This window comes from Corythoichthys intestinalis, chromosome 8, assembly GCF_030265065.1.
Source record: "Corythoichthys intestinalis isolate RoL2023-P3 chromosome 8, ASM3026506v1, whole genome shotgun sequence".
Classification (NCBI taxonomy): domain Eukaryota; kingdom Metazoa; phylum Chordata; class Actinopteri; order Syngnathiformes; family Syngnathidae; genus Corythoichthys; species Corythoichthys intestinalis.
Window position 1 is genome coordinate 11,260,597 of NC_080402.1, and position 18,143 is coordinate 11,278,739.

The 18,143-nt window shown below is 39.4% G+C and overlaps 2 protein-coding genes across 3 annotated transcripts in view; both read left to right on the forward strand.

Moving 5' to 3' along the window:
* The first annotated feature begins 270 nt into the window (after positions 1–270).
* hadh (hydroxyacyl-CoA dehydrogenase) lies at positions 271–5,830 on the forward strand. Its single transcript, XM_057843350.1, has 8 exons — positions 271–461; positions 891–1,019; positions 1,089–1,246; positions 1,355–1,481; positions 4,100–4,189; positions 4,261–4,333; positions 4,413–4,529; positions 4,591–5,830. The coding sequence occupies exons 1-8, from the start codon at positions 345–347 to the stop codon at positions 4,707–4,709; spliced, it is 930 nt and encodes a 309-aa protein (XP_057699333.1). The 5' UTR covers positions 271–344; the 3' UTR covers positions 4,710–5,830.
* Positions 5,831–9,125: 3,295 nt separating this feature from the next.
* The window catches only part of txndc11 (thioredoxin domain containing 11), a 34,865-nt gene continuing 25,847 nt past the window's right edge, over positions 9,126–18,143 (forward strand). Inside the window, exons 1-4 of one of the 2 annotated variants that reach the window (XM_057843347.1) lie at positions 9,126–9,910; positions 10,238–10,334; positions 11,907–12,026; positions 17,492–17,589. In XM_057843347.1, the coding sequence (XP_057699330.1) occupies positions 9,786–9,910; positions 10,238–10,334; positions 11,907–12,026; positions 17,492–17,589 (440 nt within the window). In that variant the 5' untranslated portion in view covers positions 9,126–9,785. Of the gene's footprint in view, positions 9,911–10,029; positions 10,122–10,237; positions 10,335–11,906; positions 12,027–17,491; positions 17,590–18,143 lie in introns of those variants that run through there. The other variant, XM_057843348.1, reaches the window with a different exon arrangement.

Here is an 18,143-nt window from a genome sequence, read left to right on the forward strand (position 1 = left end):
ATAGGCGCCAAACACACAATGATGCAATTTACATTATAGGACACATTTGCAAACGCATGAACCAAGTATATTCTGTAGAATTTGATTTTTTTTTTTTTTTTAACTATCAATTTGTATTTTAAAGTGCTCAATTCAACTTTACATAGTTACAAACATCTGCTTCAAAAACAATTGGCAAAAAAATGATTCATGCAGACAATAAATAAACATTTTGTTTTTATGCAACCTGTGGGCACCTGTTCTCTGACGTCATCAATGTAGGCCAAAAGTCACGAACGCGTCTTGGTGTCACGTGACCACATGACCGTCCCGTTAGCTTGCTAGCCAGCCAGCTACTCGTCGTCATGGCATTCTTCAGCCACCAGTTGTGCAGAACTTTTTCCTCGTCGGCTCTCAGGAGAGTAGCTATTAAGCATGTGGTCGTCGTCGGCGGGGGACAAATGGGTGCGGGAATCGCTCAGGTGGGCCTAAAATGAAGGTTGCGAGGCTCCCGTGAGTGCCCAGGTGGCTAGCCGAGTGTCAATGAGTTCGGTTCTATAAACTAAACCGCGACAAAGGGTGCACGACAGAAGCACGAGTAAAGCAAACGACATCTACTCAAATCTATGCCGTGGCCTGTCAAATATTTGTTGCAGTTGTTTAAAATCAAATGTCTTGCAATTAATAATAACTTTACTCCAAGTTGAAATGGAGCATTGCAAGTACAAATTTAGCCACCAGATGTCGCCGTTGTCATACTTTGTTGAAGCGTAGATTCCGTTTACCTTGAGCCAAAATAGAACATTACCACACACACAAAAAAGTCCACAGTTCTTTCCAGTGTTAATCAGTGAAGCATCTTCTAAAGAGGAATACTAAGAGTTTTGCTAACTCTTATGTGAATTTAATAGGTTGCCGCGTCAACTGGCCACCAGGTAACACTGGTAGACACTTCGGACGCCATATTAACAAAGGCAGTCAAGGGAATGGAGACAAGTTTGAAGAGAGTGGTCAAGAAAAAGTTTGCAGACAACCCTGAGGTTAGTGGAAAAATACAATGACAAAGGAAAGATGCAAAGACTTAACCCAAGGTGTTAATATTTTCCCAGGCGGGTGAAGCGTTCATTGAGAAAGTCCTGCGCAACGTGTCCACTGCTACTGATGTCGCCGCCGCCGTTCAGAGCACTGACCTCGTGCTGGAGGCTATCGTGGAAAACTTGAAAGTTAAACAAGATCTCTTTAGTGGGATTGACAAGGTGGCGCCAGCGTAAGTAAGCATTTCATCAGTGTCCTGTGTACTTTTCCTTCCAATTCTGTAAATGTACTAAAACTTAATGATCCAATGAAATCATTTATTTGGAATTTGTTCTTTCAGACACACCATCTTTGCCAGCAACACTTCCTCGCTGCCCATCGGCGACATCGCAAGTGCCACCTCCAGACTGGACCGCTTTGGCGGTTTGCACTTTTTTAACCCGGTGCCAATGATGAAACTCGTAGAGGTAACATAGGTTATGAAAGCGTACTATGACCAGTGTTGTCACAGATTACTTGAAAAAGTAATTTAATTATTGATTATGCCTCAAAAAAAGTTATCTAGTTACTTTAGTGATTACTTTAATATTAAAGTAACCAAGTTACTTTAAAAGTAATGTATTGGTTACTTTTTCTCCCTTTGCTGCCTCAACATGAGAATGACAACAGAAAAATGTCATCGCATGTGATTGACTTTCCAATAATTGAATTTAAAGGGAAAGATCAGAATTTTTCACATAAGGCTTAATCTTTGAGTTAGCTGTGGTTTAATTAGTCGATGGAGTTGATTTCAAACACCATTGACTCGCGCTAGCTTAGCCACTCCGGAGCCCCTGAAAATAACATAGCTGAGAAACTGCATGGAATTTGTTGAAATCAACTCCACCGACTAATTAAACCCGCCAACTCGAAGATTAAGCCCAATGTCACACCATTGACTCGCGCTAGCTTAGCCACTCCAGAGCCTCTGAAACTAACAAATAACTGACAAACTGCATGGAATTTGTTGAAATCAACTCCACCGACTAATTAAACCCCTCTAACTCGAAGATTAAGCCTAATGTCAAAAATTCTAAATTTCGGGTTAGGATTTAGGGGTTAGGGTTAACGGCGTATCAGTGCTAATATAAAACAATGCGAATTCACCGCACAAATAATCAACAACACAGAAATGAATCGCACAGTGCAATAAACACAAAGTTCGGGGCGGGTGCGCGCGTACAACCTGGAAGTACGCCGTACACACACACACGGTCAATTTGGCACAAGACGTGGCGGTAACTAAGCACTTTTCACTCAGTCGGACTTACGACACAGCCCAAAGATGCTAAATGAACACGTCACCTCACGGCATAGATGTGCAACATCAATATGATGTAAAAAAAAAACTGTCGCCAATTTCGCAAGGACGAGCGGGAGTGATGACTACCCGCCGATGCAACTGCAAAGCTACAAAACGGCCGCGCAACCTGTCGCTGGAACCCTCCAGAACGAAGGAAAAATACTCACACGCAGATCAATGTTCCCTCGCACTTCTCAACAGGTGGCTAAACTCGGCTCGAATGTGCACCCTCACTGGCACACATCTAGCGCTGCAGTTATCGAATATTTTAGTAATCGAGTAATCGACTGAAAATTCTATCGATTAATTGAGTAATCGGATAAAACAAATATATTTTTAGGTGAAGAGCAAATATAAATATACATGAGAAAAGAAGACATTTCATCTAATCTTGAACCATTTTCAGTCAGTCAATGTCTTTATTTTCGATGTATATTGTTGAAAACAGCCAACAATTGCATCTCAGATGTAACTAGAATTAAAAAAAAAAGACTAATTCACTTTCACTAAAAAACCTTTAGATCTTATTAAAATATATATATATCTTACCTAAAAATGCCGTTACGCTTGATAACACACATCACTTAAAAGTTAGGATTTTTTTCCCATGTGTTTCAATTGAATTTCTCTTTGTGTCAAGCCATTTTTAAGTTCTAGTTAAGTTTTAAGTTAGTCTGAACTGTAAGTCCTGATAGGATTTTGAGTTTTTGCAGTGTTCAAAATAAATATATGATACAGGCGGTATTGGAGCACATTAGGGACCAGTGCTACTTGGTGTTTTATCCAGCAATGACTACTGAGCTAAAATTGATAGTTAGCATGATTAAGTTTTTATTTTACACCCTCATCACTCCACAATGCTATGTTATGTTAAAGCCTGTATGTAAGACACGTTAGCAACGCATTGACAGTGGTCATAATTAATTGAAACCTAGCCCTCCGCAGGGCTAACGTTACGTGAGCTAGTAGCGACAGTAACGTTAATCTTATTTATTAGCGTTTAGCGCTCTTTATTAGCGCTTAGCGCTCTACTGCTTTAAGATGGCGGCTGTTTACTAATGCTGCCCAGATGCGGCCGAGTCTGTCATTTCGCATCTAGTTCAACATACATGTGATCTCTATGAGACGCATCAGACGCTACCTGTACCAACGTAGCATCGTGCGGGCTAGTATTTAGCAACGTCGGCGTCGTTTGTGGCGGCTGTCGGCTGCAGTAAGTTTTTTTTTCCCCTTCTTCCTCTCCGCACGTGACAGCCCGTTGTCCCGCATTAAAAGTAGTCCGAGCAAAACGTGATGCTTAGAGCTGTCAAAATAAACGATTACTCGAGGTGAATAAAATTACTCGGATCAGTTTTTAAACTCGAGTTACTCGAGTTGCTCGAGTACTCGTTTCAGCTCTACACACATCAGTCCTAAAACACTTAGTGCGTGTGACTCGAGACCAAAAAAGGAAGACCTATGAGCGGTTACCATGGGAACAAACAAATAGCGTGAACCTTTCTAAGATTTTCTATTCAAAATGCTCTTCGTAGATGACTACAATAACACTCAGGAATGTAACTTATCAGATTACTGGTTTGTAAAAATGAACGTGTTAGATTACTCTTCACTGAAAGTAATCAGATTACAGTAACAACACTGGCTATGACAGACGGCTTCTTTTGCTAACAACCACAGCATACCTAATTCAGAGGAAAATTTGATTAAAAATTTTAATGATACACAATTGTCACACACCCACAGGTCATCGGAACATCTGCCACAAGCCAGGACACGTTTGATTCATTGGTGAACTTCAGCAAGGCACTGGGGAAAACCACTGTGTCCTGTAAGGTAGGAAGAACAGTAAATGTGGTCCTTTTGCTATCAAAGTAAAACCTGTTAACCAATACGCTACCGTTTAGGACACGCCGGGATTTATCGTCAACCGCCTGCTCGTCCCCTACATGCTGGAGGCTGTGCGTCTGCATGAGAGAGGCTCGTTTTTACCCTCCATTATCTTGTTCTTATATCCACGGACGGAATTAGTGAAATATCGTCATGCTCATAATTGCAGGTCACGGGTCCAAAGAAGACATCGACGTTGCAATGAAGCTCGGCGCTGGTTACCCAATGGGACCCTTCGAGCTTCTCGACTACGTCGGACTAGACACAGCCAAGTTCATTTTAGACGGTGAGTCCGTACGTCGACGAATAAATCTAGACTCGATTTGAACGGTTTATATTGTGATCAGGTTGGAGCGCAATGGATGCCGACAATCCTCTTTTCAAGCAGAGTCCTTTGCTCAACAAGCTGGTCGCCGAGGGAAAGTATGGCAAAAAGACAGGAGAAGGCTTCTACAAGTACAAGTAGCTTCACGTTAGTTGGGAATATGACAAAAACCCTGACTGATGAAGAATTACTAATAATAATGTGCCTTTTTGCCTGAATGATGAAGCGATAAGATTCACTTAAACAATACTTCCAAAATTTGCAAGCCATGGATTAAACAAGAAAAGGGGGAAAAAAAATTTTTTGTTAAAGACCAATTGTTAGTCGGTTCTTTTTTTTTTCTTCTTTTTTTTAAATGGCATTTGGAAAAATAAAGACCTCACATGCAGAAAAAATGCTTAAATTTCTCCCGTTCAAATATAGACAGTACAAATATGCATGTCATGTGTACATTTGACAGTGATCTGTCATATGGTACAAGCGACAATTTTGGACTCCTAAATGTGTAGCGTAAGGGCATAATATACTCCTGTATTTTATTGGTTGTCTTGTGGACGAACAGCTTTTCTGGAGGTGGCTCTAAAGTTTCAAGGGGAATTATTTATGAGCTATTTATAATTAAATCAACTAAAATGATTAACAGTGTTAATCTTGAGCCAATTTGTTCAAGAAAGGGTTTATTTCTCAAAGCTTCATGTGCGCATGCTACCACCTACTGACTTGACAAAATTATTTGTGTAGCTCAATTCAGCACAAGGCAATTGAAAGTGTTTTACATCACATGAAGATCCACAGACAGACAGGTGAGTAGTAACGCGTTACATTTACTCAGTTCATTTACTGGAGTAACTTTTGGAGAAAAATGTGCTCCTTAGAGTAGTTTTGCCACGCAATACTTTTTACTTGAGTAGATTTGTGATGAAGAAACACTACTCCGCTGCTTTGGCCTACACTACACACTTGCTATATTTTTTGCCTTTATTCTACATAATAACTTTATTTTTGCCAGAGATGCCGGCAGTGGCTGTCTCAGTTTCACTAATGAGTCATTGCAACAATAACCACATGACTCCATTATACCAGAGGTAAAAATGCTTGTTCTCCACTAGAGGGCACTCATGCTCTTTGGACGGGTGCTTTTTCATAGTGTAATGGTCTAAATTGGATGATTTTTGCCTGATTTTTGGCCTAATATTGTCGTGTAATAGGTTACTGTACGGTATAATGATAACAGTTCATATGGATGAAGCGATGTGCGTAGGAAAAAAACTTTTTTTTTTTTTTAAATTTGACATTGTAAGCATTTACAATGTTACTGATGACGAGTATTCTTTTTAATGAATACTTTTTTACTTGTACTTGAGTTCATTTTTTTGATGACTACTGTTACTTTTACTCGAGTAATATTATGTTGAAGTAACGCTAACTCTGTGTAGCATGTATCACCGAGTGTCAGGACACAGCTGTGAATGGCCACAGCCCGGACTTTGTGGGGTTTTATGGGTGAAACACGGTAATATAACAAGGGTCGCGATGCATAAGTCACAGACAAAAAGGAGTGGTCGGGATTTAGTTTTTCAAATATTTACCCTTTTAAATATTTTTTTCTTTCGTTTGGATTGATTATTCATCTTCTAAAATATCGGAGAAAATGCGACAGTAACAACAAAAATTTACAATTAATTGATATTCATGAGTTTTTTTTTTAACTAATTCTTAGACCTCAATTAATGATTCTGAGCTAAAAATGACAGACATTTCGAATAATAAATATAATTACATTTTTATGGCTGGGTTGAAGCAAAAGCGGTTGCGCAGTGTCTGTAAATGGGGGTCTCCAGGGTAAAACACAAATTAATAGTCTGGGGTCATAATGCGCCATGAAACAGCTATGGCAACATATAGACATATTGTTCTATCAAAAAAAACAGTTCTTTTGTCTTAAAATACAGCTTATATACAGTTTATTTTAAAGAGGGGTGCAAGAGCAGAAACTGCTTTTTCAGCCTTGTGTGTTTCCCGCCATATTTAAATGAACTGGGTGTATGAAAAATATTCCCCCAAATTGTCATAATATGGCAGGTTGCGCAATGTTTTTTTTTTGTTTTGTTTTCGGAAAATGACATGAGCGTAATCTGGCAGAGGATAGTAAAAGTGCTTGTGTAATTTGAAATTTTCATTTCTATTCAAAAACAAATGTTTTTCCACACAGGGGATGTCATTTTTTTCTTGCTGGCTCCATCCTATAAAGTACTGTAGTCCTATTACTCTCCTCATTTCTAAACATTTTTCTCTCCAAAGTACCTTTAAACTATCCAAACTCTCACATTTTGAATGTAGCCTGAGGTGAGGTGTTTATTTGCTGTAGCTAGCTGTCAAACTGCATGCCAAAATCTATACCATGCCCTCAAGCAATCACATGGTACAGCCTGTGCAACGAGGCTGTGGATGTGACTTTTAGCACGTCCCCTGAAAGAATCTAAATTTTCCACTCGAAGCGGTGCATGACTTTCTACCAACAGTCATTTCAATTTGGTCACTTAAATATACCGAGTAGTAGTAAACTTGAACAACTTGAATGTCTGGTTGAATGTTTTGGAATTTTCCACCATGTCTAAATGAGGAAATAGCTCTCACTTTCAACTTAACAAATCTGAAAGGCGGACGCACACAGGCACAACTCTACTAATTTAAAGTGAAAATTATCCTGTGTCCTAAGACTGGGTCTCGACAAGGCGCATGGATAGAGCTGAAGACGTTCTCCATTGTCTGACATGCTTTGATACCTTTGAAGATCCTGTCACGCTGCCGTGCGATCACAGATTTTGTCGCGTGTGCGTGCAGCAATGGCGGTTGCAGAAAGGAGATCTAACATGTCCGGCCTGTCGGACAAGGAGCAAATCGATGGATTTACCTTTAAAGTTGTCATTTAGGAGGGCGTGTTGGGCTTCTTCGCAACTTGCAGTGGCGTCATCTGCAAGGTACACAAGAAGGAATTGAAAGACTTCTTTGGAACACCAGGAGTCTACAGATGCTTCTTATTTGAGTCAACAGGAGAAGCCTGGCATGCTTTAAGGAACTCTGCCTGATTGAATCAAACTTGATGATTTGAAGTTCATCATCTGGCAACAAATGACGATGGTCTCCTATAGTCCCGTGGGTATGGACTAAAAGACTTGTGCTCTGTTCTGATATGAAATCGGGAGCATACATTTGGGATTTCAGTGTGTTAAATCTTAAATGTCGAGATATTTGTTCCCACATGTTTGTTCTTTGTAGTTGGTACATGCATTTTCATATCATTTTGCATCGGATAAGATTCGCAGCTCTCAGCATCTTCTCCGAGGCAAGGTTATGACCTGACAAGACAGCTGCCTTGTGGTTTTCCATGAAGACATGGGCGCTATAGTCTGCTGCCTGTTATAGATCTCGAGTAATCGGGACAGATCTTCTTGGGGCATTGTGTGGGGCCCTTGGGGACATTTGTCCTGGCCGGCCAGCTTTCAATTATTATTTCCTTAGTAAATGTGTTTATCTTAGGAGATGATTGCTTTTTGTTCCTGAATTGTGTGTCATCATCTCCTGTTCACAAAGAGAATAAAAGGACCTGTAAAAAGAGCAAATTGACTTTTTCTTCTTCAATAGCATACAGAGTGGCATTATCAAAAATGCAACATCAAATAATAAATGAGCAGCACGGGTGTAGGTTTGCATAGGGACGGTGGGGACAAAACACGAGCAACTTTTCAGGATGCTCAAATTGTCCCCACCAACTTTTAAGCAAGCTTATTTGCGTTATATAATGACGTCAGTTATATAGGTAATTTAGATTGTCTTCCCATATGATGTAATGATAAAATTGACCCTACCTTTATTAAGCGAAGTTATTTTCATTATATTCAGACTTACATGTACCTCTTTTCACTTGCTGAATGTGCCGGTCCATTGGCTGATGACTTCAACCCCTGCCCCCACCCCTCACCACCACCACCACACACACACGCACACACAGACGAGACACAGACAAGACAGACGAGACACAGACAAGACTCAGACAAGACAGACACAGACAAGACAGACATTAGATATTAGAAGGTTTTTTCAGCCAGCAGCAGCCACTGTTAGTAATGTAAAAAGATGTCAATGTTGTGGAAGTGGGGAACACACCACTAATTTTGCTACTGAGAGTTAGACCTACATCAGAGTTGGCATAACATTAAACTCTGTGAACTTGCTAACCTGCAAAACTCGAGTAGGTAGCTACTTAGAAGTGTCCTCCTTTATGAGTTTTCTACTGTTAACATTCATTAAACTGTGAGAAATGCTGTGAACGGAGTTAAACGCCTTCTCCCCAATTTTACTTCGAATTTTTATTTATGTGGTCTTTAGCAGCTCATGGGAGCTTTCATTTTTTTGTTGAGTAGTGGTGTTTACTAGGTAAGACAGAAAAACGCGTGCGCACACACACGCACGCATACACACATTTGGGATGCTTGTATGTACGAGCATTGGCTAAGCTACTATCCGAGCATATATCTTGTAAATTAATTTTATTACTGACACTGCGTTTCGGGGTCATCAACATGTTTTGCCCCCCCTAAACTCCGCCTATGTGGTGGGTGGACGTCATGCCATTAATGTGGTTATTTATTTCTGTTACAAAACTAATAGCCACTTGCCTTTTTAGGTGTTAAATAATTAATAAAAAAATAAATTCTTCGTTGTATAAAGAGCTATTTTCGTATACGATTGGCATCAAGCCTTCAATTGGGTCAATATGTCGACGTCACTGCAATTTAGGGCTCGTCTCTCAAGAGAAGGGAAATTCCAACGCAAGTAATTCACGAGGGTGTTTTATAAATTCACATTTAGAACTTTTATATATATTATAAAAGTATAAAATGATTTTAAAATGTCATAATGAGCTTCAAGTAATTTTAATGCCACTGTAAGATCGCTGTGAAACCCCAACAGCTTTTTGGAAACGGTCCCTGACGTCATTGTTGCGGAAGTGAAAAGTCGACGTGGGGAATAAAGGTTGGTCGAACCGTGTTTGAGTTGATTTCATGCACTCCACGCGTATATCCAATCCGTTTTAACTCCGTGGCCGTTTAAAAGGAGCTACTAAAAAAGCGACTTAAAGCAAATGGACGTGCCGAACCGCCGTCCAGGCGGATAAAACACAATGGGACGAAGAGGAGCCGCTGACCGGCTGTAATGCTGCGGCGAGCGCGGCTGGGTCTCCGGCAGGTGCTGAGTCTGATGGCCCGGAGACCGGCTCTTCTGTGTGGGGCCATCGTGCTCGGAGTTCTGCTAGTACTGGCCGTTAAATTCACATGCAGGTATGCAGTAGCGGCTGCTTCCTCTTAGGCTATTCAGGTTGAAAATGAGGGCACGCTTCACTGTGTCAGTGAATTAGCTTCTCGTTCAAATCCAATTATGATAATTGCTTTGAGTTACGACTTCATAGATCCTCTACTGTACTTGTGCTTTAATTCATGTTTGCTCACTGAAATGAATGGGAATGCCATTCATCTGTTTCAGTCAACTCATGTAAGTCAAAGTATTACAGCTTACTCTGCCATGTTGCAAAAAAATAATTAGGGGTATTGCAACAGTGTTTTTTGTTTTTGGTATAACACTGATCTCACTTCTGTTTTTATTTGCAGTCGTGCTAAGGACGTGGTGGCAGCAGCTAAACCACCACTACGCTTCTTCTCCCCCGACTCCCCTGTAGTGGACCTCTATTTGGGTCAACTTGACCAGGTAAGGAGGGTCCCAATGGCTTGGAAGGAGTCCATTATAGTTCCAGTGGCAAAGAACAACTCTGCTGTCACATTGAATGACTTCAGACCAGTGGCACTGACCTCACTGGTCATGAAGTCATTTGAAAGGATTGTCAAACGATTCCTACTATGCAGGGTGGGTGGGGCCCTTGACCCCGGGCAATTTGTTTACAGGGCTGGTAGAGGATGCCCAGATTACACTTTTAAATCTCCTTTACATACATTTAGAGAGTTCTGGTGCGCATGCCAGGCTTCTGTTTTTGGACTTCTCTTCAGCTTTTAATACAATCCAGCCACATGTTTTAGTTAGTAAGTTACTCTCAGAATTTACTATTGAAAGTAATCTTGTGTGCTGGATTGGATAATGGACTTTTTAACAAACAGAACACAGAGAGTTAGAGTAAATGGTTGTCTCTCTGAAAGACTGGTCTCTTCTACTGGCTCCCCTCAGGGTTGTGTAGTCTCACCTTTACTATTTATTCTCTACACTAATGATTGTAGGAGTCAGTATAGCAACAGACACATCCTGAAATATGCTGATGATACATTCATTGTCAGTCTACTCCAGAAACATGAATCCCAGCATGGCCCTGTGGTCGACGAATTTGTTAGTTGGTGTGATAAATCCTTTCTCCACCTTAACACCTCTAAAACTAAGGATATGTTGGTAGATTTTAGGAAAAAACAACCTGCCCCTCCTCAACCAACTAGCATAAAAGGTAACAGTATAGAGGTGGTGGGTCAGTAAAAATACTTGGGTACTGTGATAGACACTCAAATTCGATGCAAATACAGAGTCTATCTACAAAAAGGGCCAACAACGATTGTACTTCCTAAGGAAGCTTAACTCTTTTAATGTTGATAAGGCTATCTTGTCCTTGTTTTATAAATCTTTTATTGAATCGGTTCTTACTTTTGCTTTTATTGCCTGGTATGGTGGAATTAGCCTGAAGGAGAAAAATAACATCAACCATATTGTCAAGGTCGCCAGTAAGATAATAGGCTGTCCACAGGTCTCCTTAAGATATTTATGAGACGCAGGTCATGAGGAAGGCAAAACACATCCTGAATTGTGTACAACATCCCCTTCATTGCTCGTTTGAGGTCCTTCCTTCAGGCAGGAGATTCAGAGTCCCATGTTTTAAGTTAAATAGGACAAAGAACTCCTTCCTCCTCCGTGCAATTCGGTTGCTAAATTTGCACAATTCTTGCACTTAGATGCAAAACTGTCTATGGCATTTTACATTTGTAGTCTGTGTTATTTTATTGTATGTGTATGAGTGGTTGTGTTATCTGTATGCTTACCTGCTGTAAGACAAGTTTCCCCTTCTTAGGGGACAATAAACTTAAACTGAACTGAACTGAACTCAGGTAAGATCATAAGTTGAGGTCCCTTCAGTGTTTTTAGTTTTTTTTTTTTCATTATTCGTACCAGCGATTGGCTCCAGCACCGCTGCGACCCTTGTGAGGATAAGCGGTTCAGAAGATGAATGAATGAATATATTATGCGTTATAGTTGTTTGACTTGACTATATTATTTTTCCCTCATTAGATTGAGCGTCTCAGGAGTGTGGCTGAGGTGTCTTTTGTTTTCTTCTACGCGCCTTGGTGCGCCCACTCCATCGCTGCCAGACAAGAAGTCCAGCTGGTAGCCAAAAAACTGGCTAAACAGGTAACAGGATGTATTTTAGATGCATTTCATTTCATTATTGAATGTTGTCCCAATGTCCCTTGTGTTGCACCGACGCCATTTTTGACCCCTGATATCGTATCACCCCATCCTGTACCGATACCACGTTTTAAAAATATATGTATACATTTTTCCCCTTTGTAATACTAAATTACTACTTAACAGACAAGTTAACAATGAGAGACAGCTTTCAAGCTTTCATGTTGCCAGGGAACACTATAATTGAAAGCGGCCACATGGTCGTGCGAAATTTCCCATTCTTAGATTATTCGCGATTAAGCTGTGGAAGATTCGAGAACGATTCACAAACATTCAAATTCCGATGATTGAATTATAGACCGGTAAAGCGACACTAAAACACAGTCAGGGTTGTCTTCGGGACGCAATTAGGAACGGACCGAGAGTAAATATATACATATATATATATACTAGCACGAGCACAAATATACTAGAAAAACAATAATAACTGACTTCGGCCGACAGCCCAGTTGCTAGTAGCTGTACAAACATACGGCCACGTAATGCTACGGTAGATATCACATACTAGTCCTTCTAAAAAAATTAGCATTTTGTGATAAAGGTCATTATTTTCTGTAATGTACTGATAAACATTAGACTTTCATATATTTTAGATTCATTACACACAACTGAAGTAGTTTGAGCCTTTTATTGTTTTAATATTGATGATTTTGGCAAAAAAGTCAAGAAAAACCAAAAATCCTTATCTCAAAAAATTTGCATATTTTATCCGACCAGTGCAAAAAAAGATTTTTTTACTACAAAAAAAGTCAACCTTCAATTAATTATATCAGCTATGCACTCAATACTTGGTCAGGAATCCTTTTGCAGAAATGACTGCTTCAATGCGGCGTGGCATGGAGGCAATCAGCCTGTGGCACTGCTGAGGTGTTATGGAGGCCCAGGATGCTTCGACCCACAGTGTTGGGTCTGGTGTCTCTCAACTTCCTCTTCACAATATCCCACAGATTCTCTATGGGGTTCAGGTCAGGAGAGTTGGCAGGCCAATTGAGCACAGTAATGCCATGCTCAGTAAACCATTTACCAGTGGTTTTTCACTGTGAGCAGGTGCCAGGTCGTGCTGAAAAATGAAAGCTTCATCCCCATAAAGCTTTTCAGCAGATGGAAGCATGAAGTGCTCCAAAATCTCCTGATAGCTAGCTGCATTGACCCTGCCCTTGATAAAACACAGTACACAAACACTAGCAGCTGACATGGCACCCGAGACCATTACTGACTGTGCGTACTTGACACTGGACTTCAGGCATTTTGGCATTTCCTTCTCCCCAGGCTTCCTCCAAACTCTGGCACCTTGATTTCCGAATGACATGCAGAATGTGCTTTCATTCTGCCATTTCCAGCACACGCCTGTGCACGGTGGCTCTGGATGTTTCTACTCCAGACTCAGTCCACTGTTTCTGCAGGTCCCCCAAGGTCTGGAATCGGCCCTTCTCCACAATCTTTCTCAGGGTGCGGTCCCCTCTTCTGATTGTGCAGTGTTTCCTGCCACACCTTTTCCTTCCCACAGACTTCCTACTGAGATGCCTTGATACAGCACTCTGGGAACAGCCTATTCGCTGAGAAATTTCTTTCTGTGTCTTAGCCTCTTGCTTGAGGGTGTCAATGATGGCCTTCTGGACAGATGTCAGGTCGGCAGTCTTGCCCATGATTGCGGTTTTGAGTAATTAACCAGGCTGGGAGTTTTTAAAAGCTTCAGGAATCTTTTGCAGGGGTTTTGAGTTAATTTGTTGATTCAGATGATTAGGTTAGTATCTTCTTTAGAGTACCTTTTAATGATATGCTAATTTTTTTAGATTCCCGACCAAGTATTGAGTGCATAGCTGATATAATTAATTGAAGGTTGACTTTTTTTGTATTAAACACTTTTTGCATTGGTCGGATAAAATATGCAAATTTTTTTAGAAAGGGATTTTTGGTTTTTCTTGAGTTTTTTGCCTAAATCATCAATATTAAAACAACAAAAGGCTTGAACTATTTCAGTTGTGTGTAATGAATCTAAAATATATGAAAGTGTATTGTTTATCAGTACATTACAGAAAATAATGAACTTTATCACAATATGCTAATTTTTTTTTAGAAGGACCAGTATATGTAGAACGAGATGCAAAACGACAGACGACAGTTGCGTTAGAACAGGTACAGAGGACTAGATGCGAAATGACAAGACTTGCCGGTGTTAGTAAACAGCCGTCATCTTAAAGCGGTAGACTTCCCTGGAAGGCTCTGTTGTAGCGAACCTAATTAACTTTTTATTTAAAATAGTCGCAGATCAGCAAAATCCTGACATGAATCTATCTTTAAATGATTAAACAGTTTTAAAACTTTCACATATGGGAGCAATTTTATCAACTTCAACTGTTGGTTCACTGTAGTTTAAAGCTGCTGATACAGAATGGGGACTTGAGTATTTTATTTACTGTTTTTAACTGTTAACTTGATACTGAAATAGTTGTTTGGTTTAGCCTGAGAGGATTTTTGAACAATTTCGAAACTAATGTACAAAACATTAAAGCAGGTTGCTCATCAATAATCGATTTATAATCGAATCGTAGCCTCTGAATCGTAATCGAACCGTTTGGTGCCCCAAGATTCCCACCTCTTTTAACAAGCTCATTGATGATTGAATTTGACACATCGCTGAGTGAAGCAGCGTGAGCGGATTTGAGTGGGCTCACTCAATGAAGCGTTTATTAAAGGCAAGTGTTTTTGTATGTTTGTCATGTTTTAAAACAATTTGGTGGGACAGTAACATGTTTGGAAAAAAAATTTTTTGCAACAGTTTTTTTCTGTATTGGCAGATTCTCAAAATCACGTGACTCGGATGCAAAAATATGCCATCGGGACATCCATAACTAGTTGTCTTGAATTCCAAATTCTGTACTACAACAAAAAGCTGTCTGAAATTAACAGATATGACCTTATAAAGTAAAAAATGCCAGTTGATCTTCTATGCACCAATCAGGATCAACAATTCCAAACCATGATTATAGTTCACTTGTTAGACTTCTCAATTGCTGGGTAGTTTTTAGTTTAATTTACCTTAAAAAGCCCCCTAAAATACCTGGCTTTGTTATCTTGGGGTGGTGTGACTCAGTGGTAGAGTAGTCGCTCCCCAACTCAAAAAGTTTGAGGGTTTAATTCTCCGCCCTGATGAACTTGCCTAAGTATTCTTGAGCAAGATACAGAACCCCACATTGCTCCTGGGGTAGAGATGTAGTGTAAAGCGCTTTGATGGCCTTGAAGGTGGAAAGGTATGGAGGTAGATTTGTGTCTTTATTATTCAATAAAAAAAAAAAGTTGCTTCAATTAAATTAAAAGTTGCTTCAAGCAAAATATATATTTTCAATCGGAGAAAATGTCACTTCAATCAAAAAAAAAAAAAGTGTTTGAATGCAAAAATTTGAAACTCGAAAAAATGTATTTGAAAACTATTTTTCTTTGATTGAATTTTTTTTTTTTGATTTAAGTCGTTTTTTTTTTAATTGAAACAACTTTTTTGATTAAAGTAATATAATTTTGCGTTTGGACCACATTTTGGCTCGGACATTTGTGTCTTTATTATTCAATCAAAAAATAAAGTTGCTTCAAACAAAAAAATGTATATTTCAAAAGAAAAATCACTTCAATCAAAAATTTTAAAAAATTCAATCGTACAAAAAAAGGTTTGAATGTGAAAAAATATTTGAGACTCAGAAATTCGCATTTGAACACTTCATTTTTCATTGAAACTGGTTTTATTTGATCGAAGCAATCCTTTTTGTGTTTGAGCCATATTATGGGTAGGAAATATGTCTAAATCATTCAATCCCAATAAAAGTTGCTTCAATCAAAAAAACTATTTTTTAATCAAAGAAAAAAAACCTTTTGCAAAAATATTTTTGAAAATATTTTTTTATTTGAAATATTGCTTTTCAAAAAAATATATACATATGTTTTAAACTTTTTTTTTTTTTTTCGATTGAATCATTTTGACACCAAGAGCCAACTTCAAAGCTACTTCCGACATGTTTGAGTGGCAGGTGACTACGCCAATGGCATAAAAGCAGGAAGTAAGAATAATGACCACCAGGGCTCCATTCAGCCATCGGTCTCTGATGGAGTCCAAGCCGAAAATAGGACACCGTTACGGGGGTGTGACATCGGTGAGTGCCCGCGATGGTACGGTGCCCTGTCGCGGCACACTGGTAGACCCCGATATAGCCCCCCTGGCGCGGAGGCCAGCTGTCGAGTGGACGGCCCGCGAGTAACACGACACTCATTCAAAGCTGAAACGACGGGGCTCCCGGCGCGGATGCCAGCGACTCGCCGGTAGTCCACTCGCTTACTGGACAGGCTAGTGTCGGGCCACTCACCGGCCACTCCCGTACCGGCGCATCGTGACACTGTGACGCCAGGGCAGCGGGTGAAGTTCCCCACAACAGGGCACCGTACCATCGCGGGCACTCACCGATGTCACACCCCCGTAGCGGTGCCCTATTTTCAGCTTGGACTCCATCAGAGTCCGATAGCTGGATGGAGCCCTGGTGGCCATTATTCTTACTTCCTGCTTTTATGCCATTGGCGTAGTCACCTGCCACTCAAACATGTCGGAAGTAGCGTTGAAGTTGGCTCTTTGTGTCAAAATGATTCAATCGAAAAAAAAGTGCCTTCAAAACTTTTTCCACTTAAAAAAAAAAAAGTTTAAAACTTTTTGCTTTTCAAAAAAAGTGACACGTCAATAAAATATATATATATATTTCAAATAACAAAAATATTTTCAAAAAATATTTTTGCAAAAGGTTTTTTTTCTTTGATTAAAAAGTTTTTTTTGATAGAAGCAACTTTTACTGGGATTGAATGATTTAGACACAAATGTCCTACCCATAATATGGCTCAAACACAAAAAGGATTGCTTCGATCAAAAACAGTTTCAATGAAAAATGAAGTGTTCAAATGCAAATTTCTCAGTCTCAAATATTTTTTCACATTCGAACCTTTTTTTCTACGATTAAATTTTTTCAATTTTTGATTGAAGTGATTTTTCTTTTGAAAATAGATTTTTTTTTGTTTGAAGCAACTTATTTTTTGATTGAATAATGAAGACACAAATGTCCTAGCCAAAATGTGTTCCAAACGCAAAATTACATTACTTCAATCAAAAAAGTTGTTTCAATCAAAAAAAAAACTTGACTTAAATTAAAAAAAAAAAAAAATTCAAACACATTTTTTTTGAGTTTCAAAGTTATTTTAGCTTTCAAACACATTTTTTTTGATTGAAGTGACTTTTTCTTCGATTGAAAATATATATTTTGATTGAATCAACTTTTTATTTGCTTGCTTTTTTTTTGGGATTGAATAATAAAGACACAAATCTACCTCCATAGGAAGGCGCTATAGAAGTATAACTCCATTTACCATCTTATCTACAGGTGTTGTTTGTGGCCATAAACTGTTGGTGGAGTCAAGGGAGGTGCAGGAGGCTTAATCGCTTCCACCAATATCCCACCATCCACCTCTTTTATCGACGGTGAGTAAAAATTAAACGGTCATGGTCAGCAATTGGTTTAATTGCATGTTCATATATATGAGCCACCATAGATAGTTAAGCTTTTGTCAACATATCATTAGGGAATGTTAATAAACTCATACATTATAGGTACTAATTGGAAATTTTAGTGTTAATTTAAAAATACGGTACTTTTCTACTCTATGCACTGAGGACACAGAGCCCTGACATCTTAACTGAGACAGACCCAAAAAGCACTTTTTCATACTGCGCAGCCACAAAAAAAAAAAAAAAAAAAAAATACAGCTAGGCACCAGGTTACGGCTTACTCGATTTCCCGACGCAAGAGTCTCCTCCGCCATTTTGTCTCCAGTCGTTTTTTTTTGTTCTTTTAGTTGCATAAACAGTAGCTTAATGCAGTCTTTTTCAACCAGTGTAGTGTGCCGCGAGAAATTATTCAATCTCACATTTTAATTTTTTTTACATCATCAGGCAGTAAGAAGTAGGAAGGAAGGAGTAGGTAGAAGGTTGCAGTCGTGTGCAGATGAGCGATGTATTTCTCGTGTCGTGTTCAA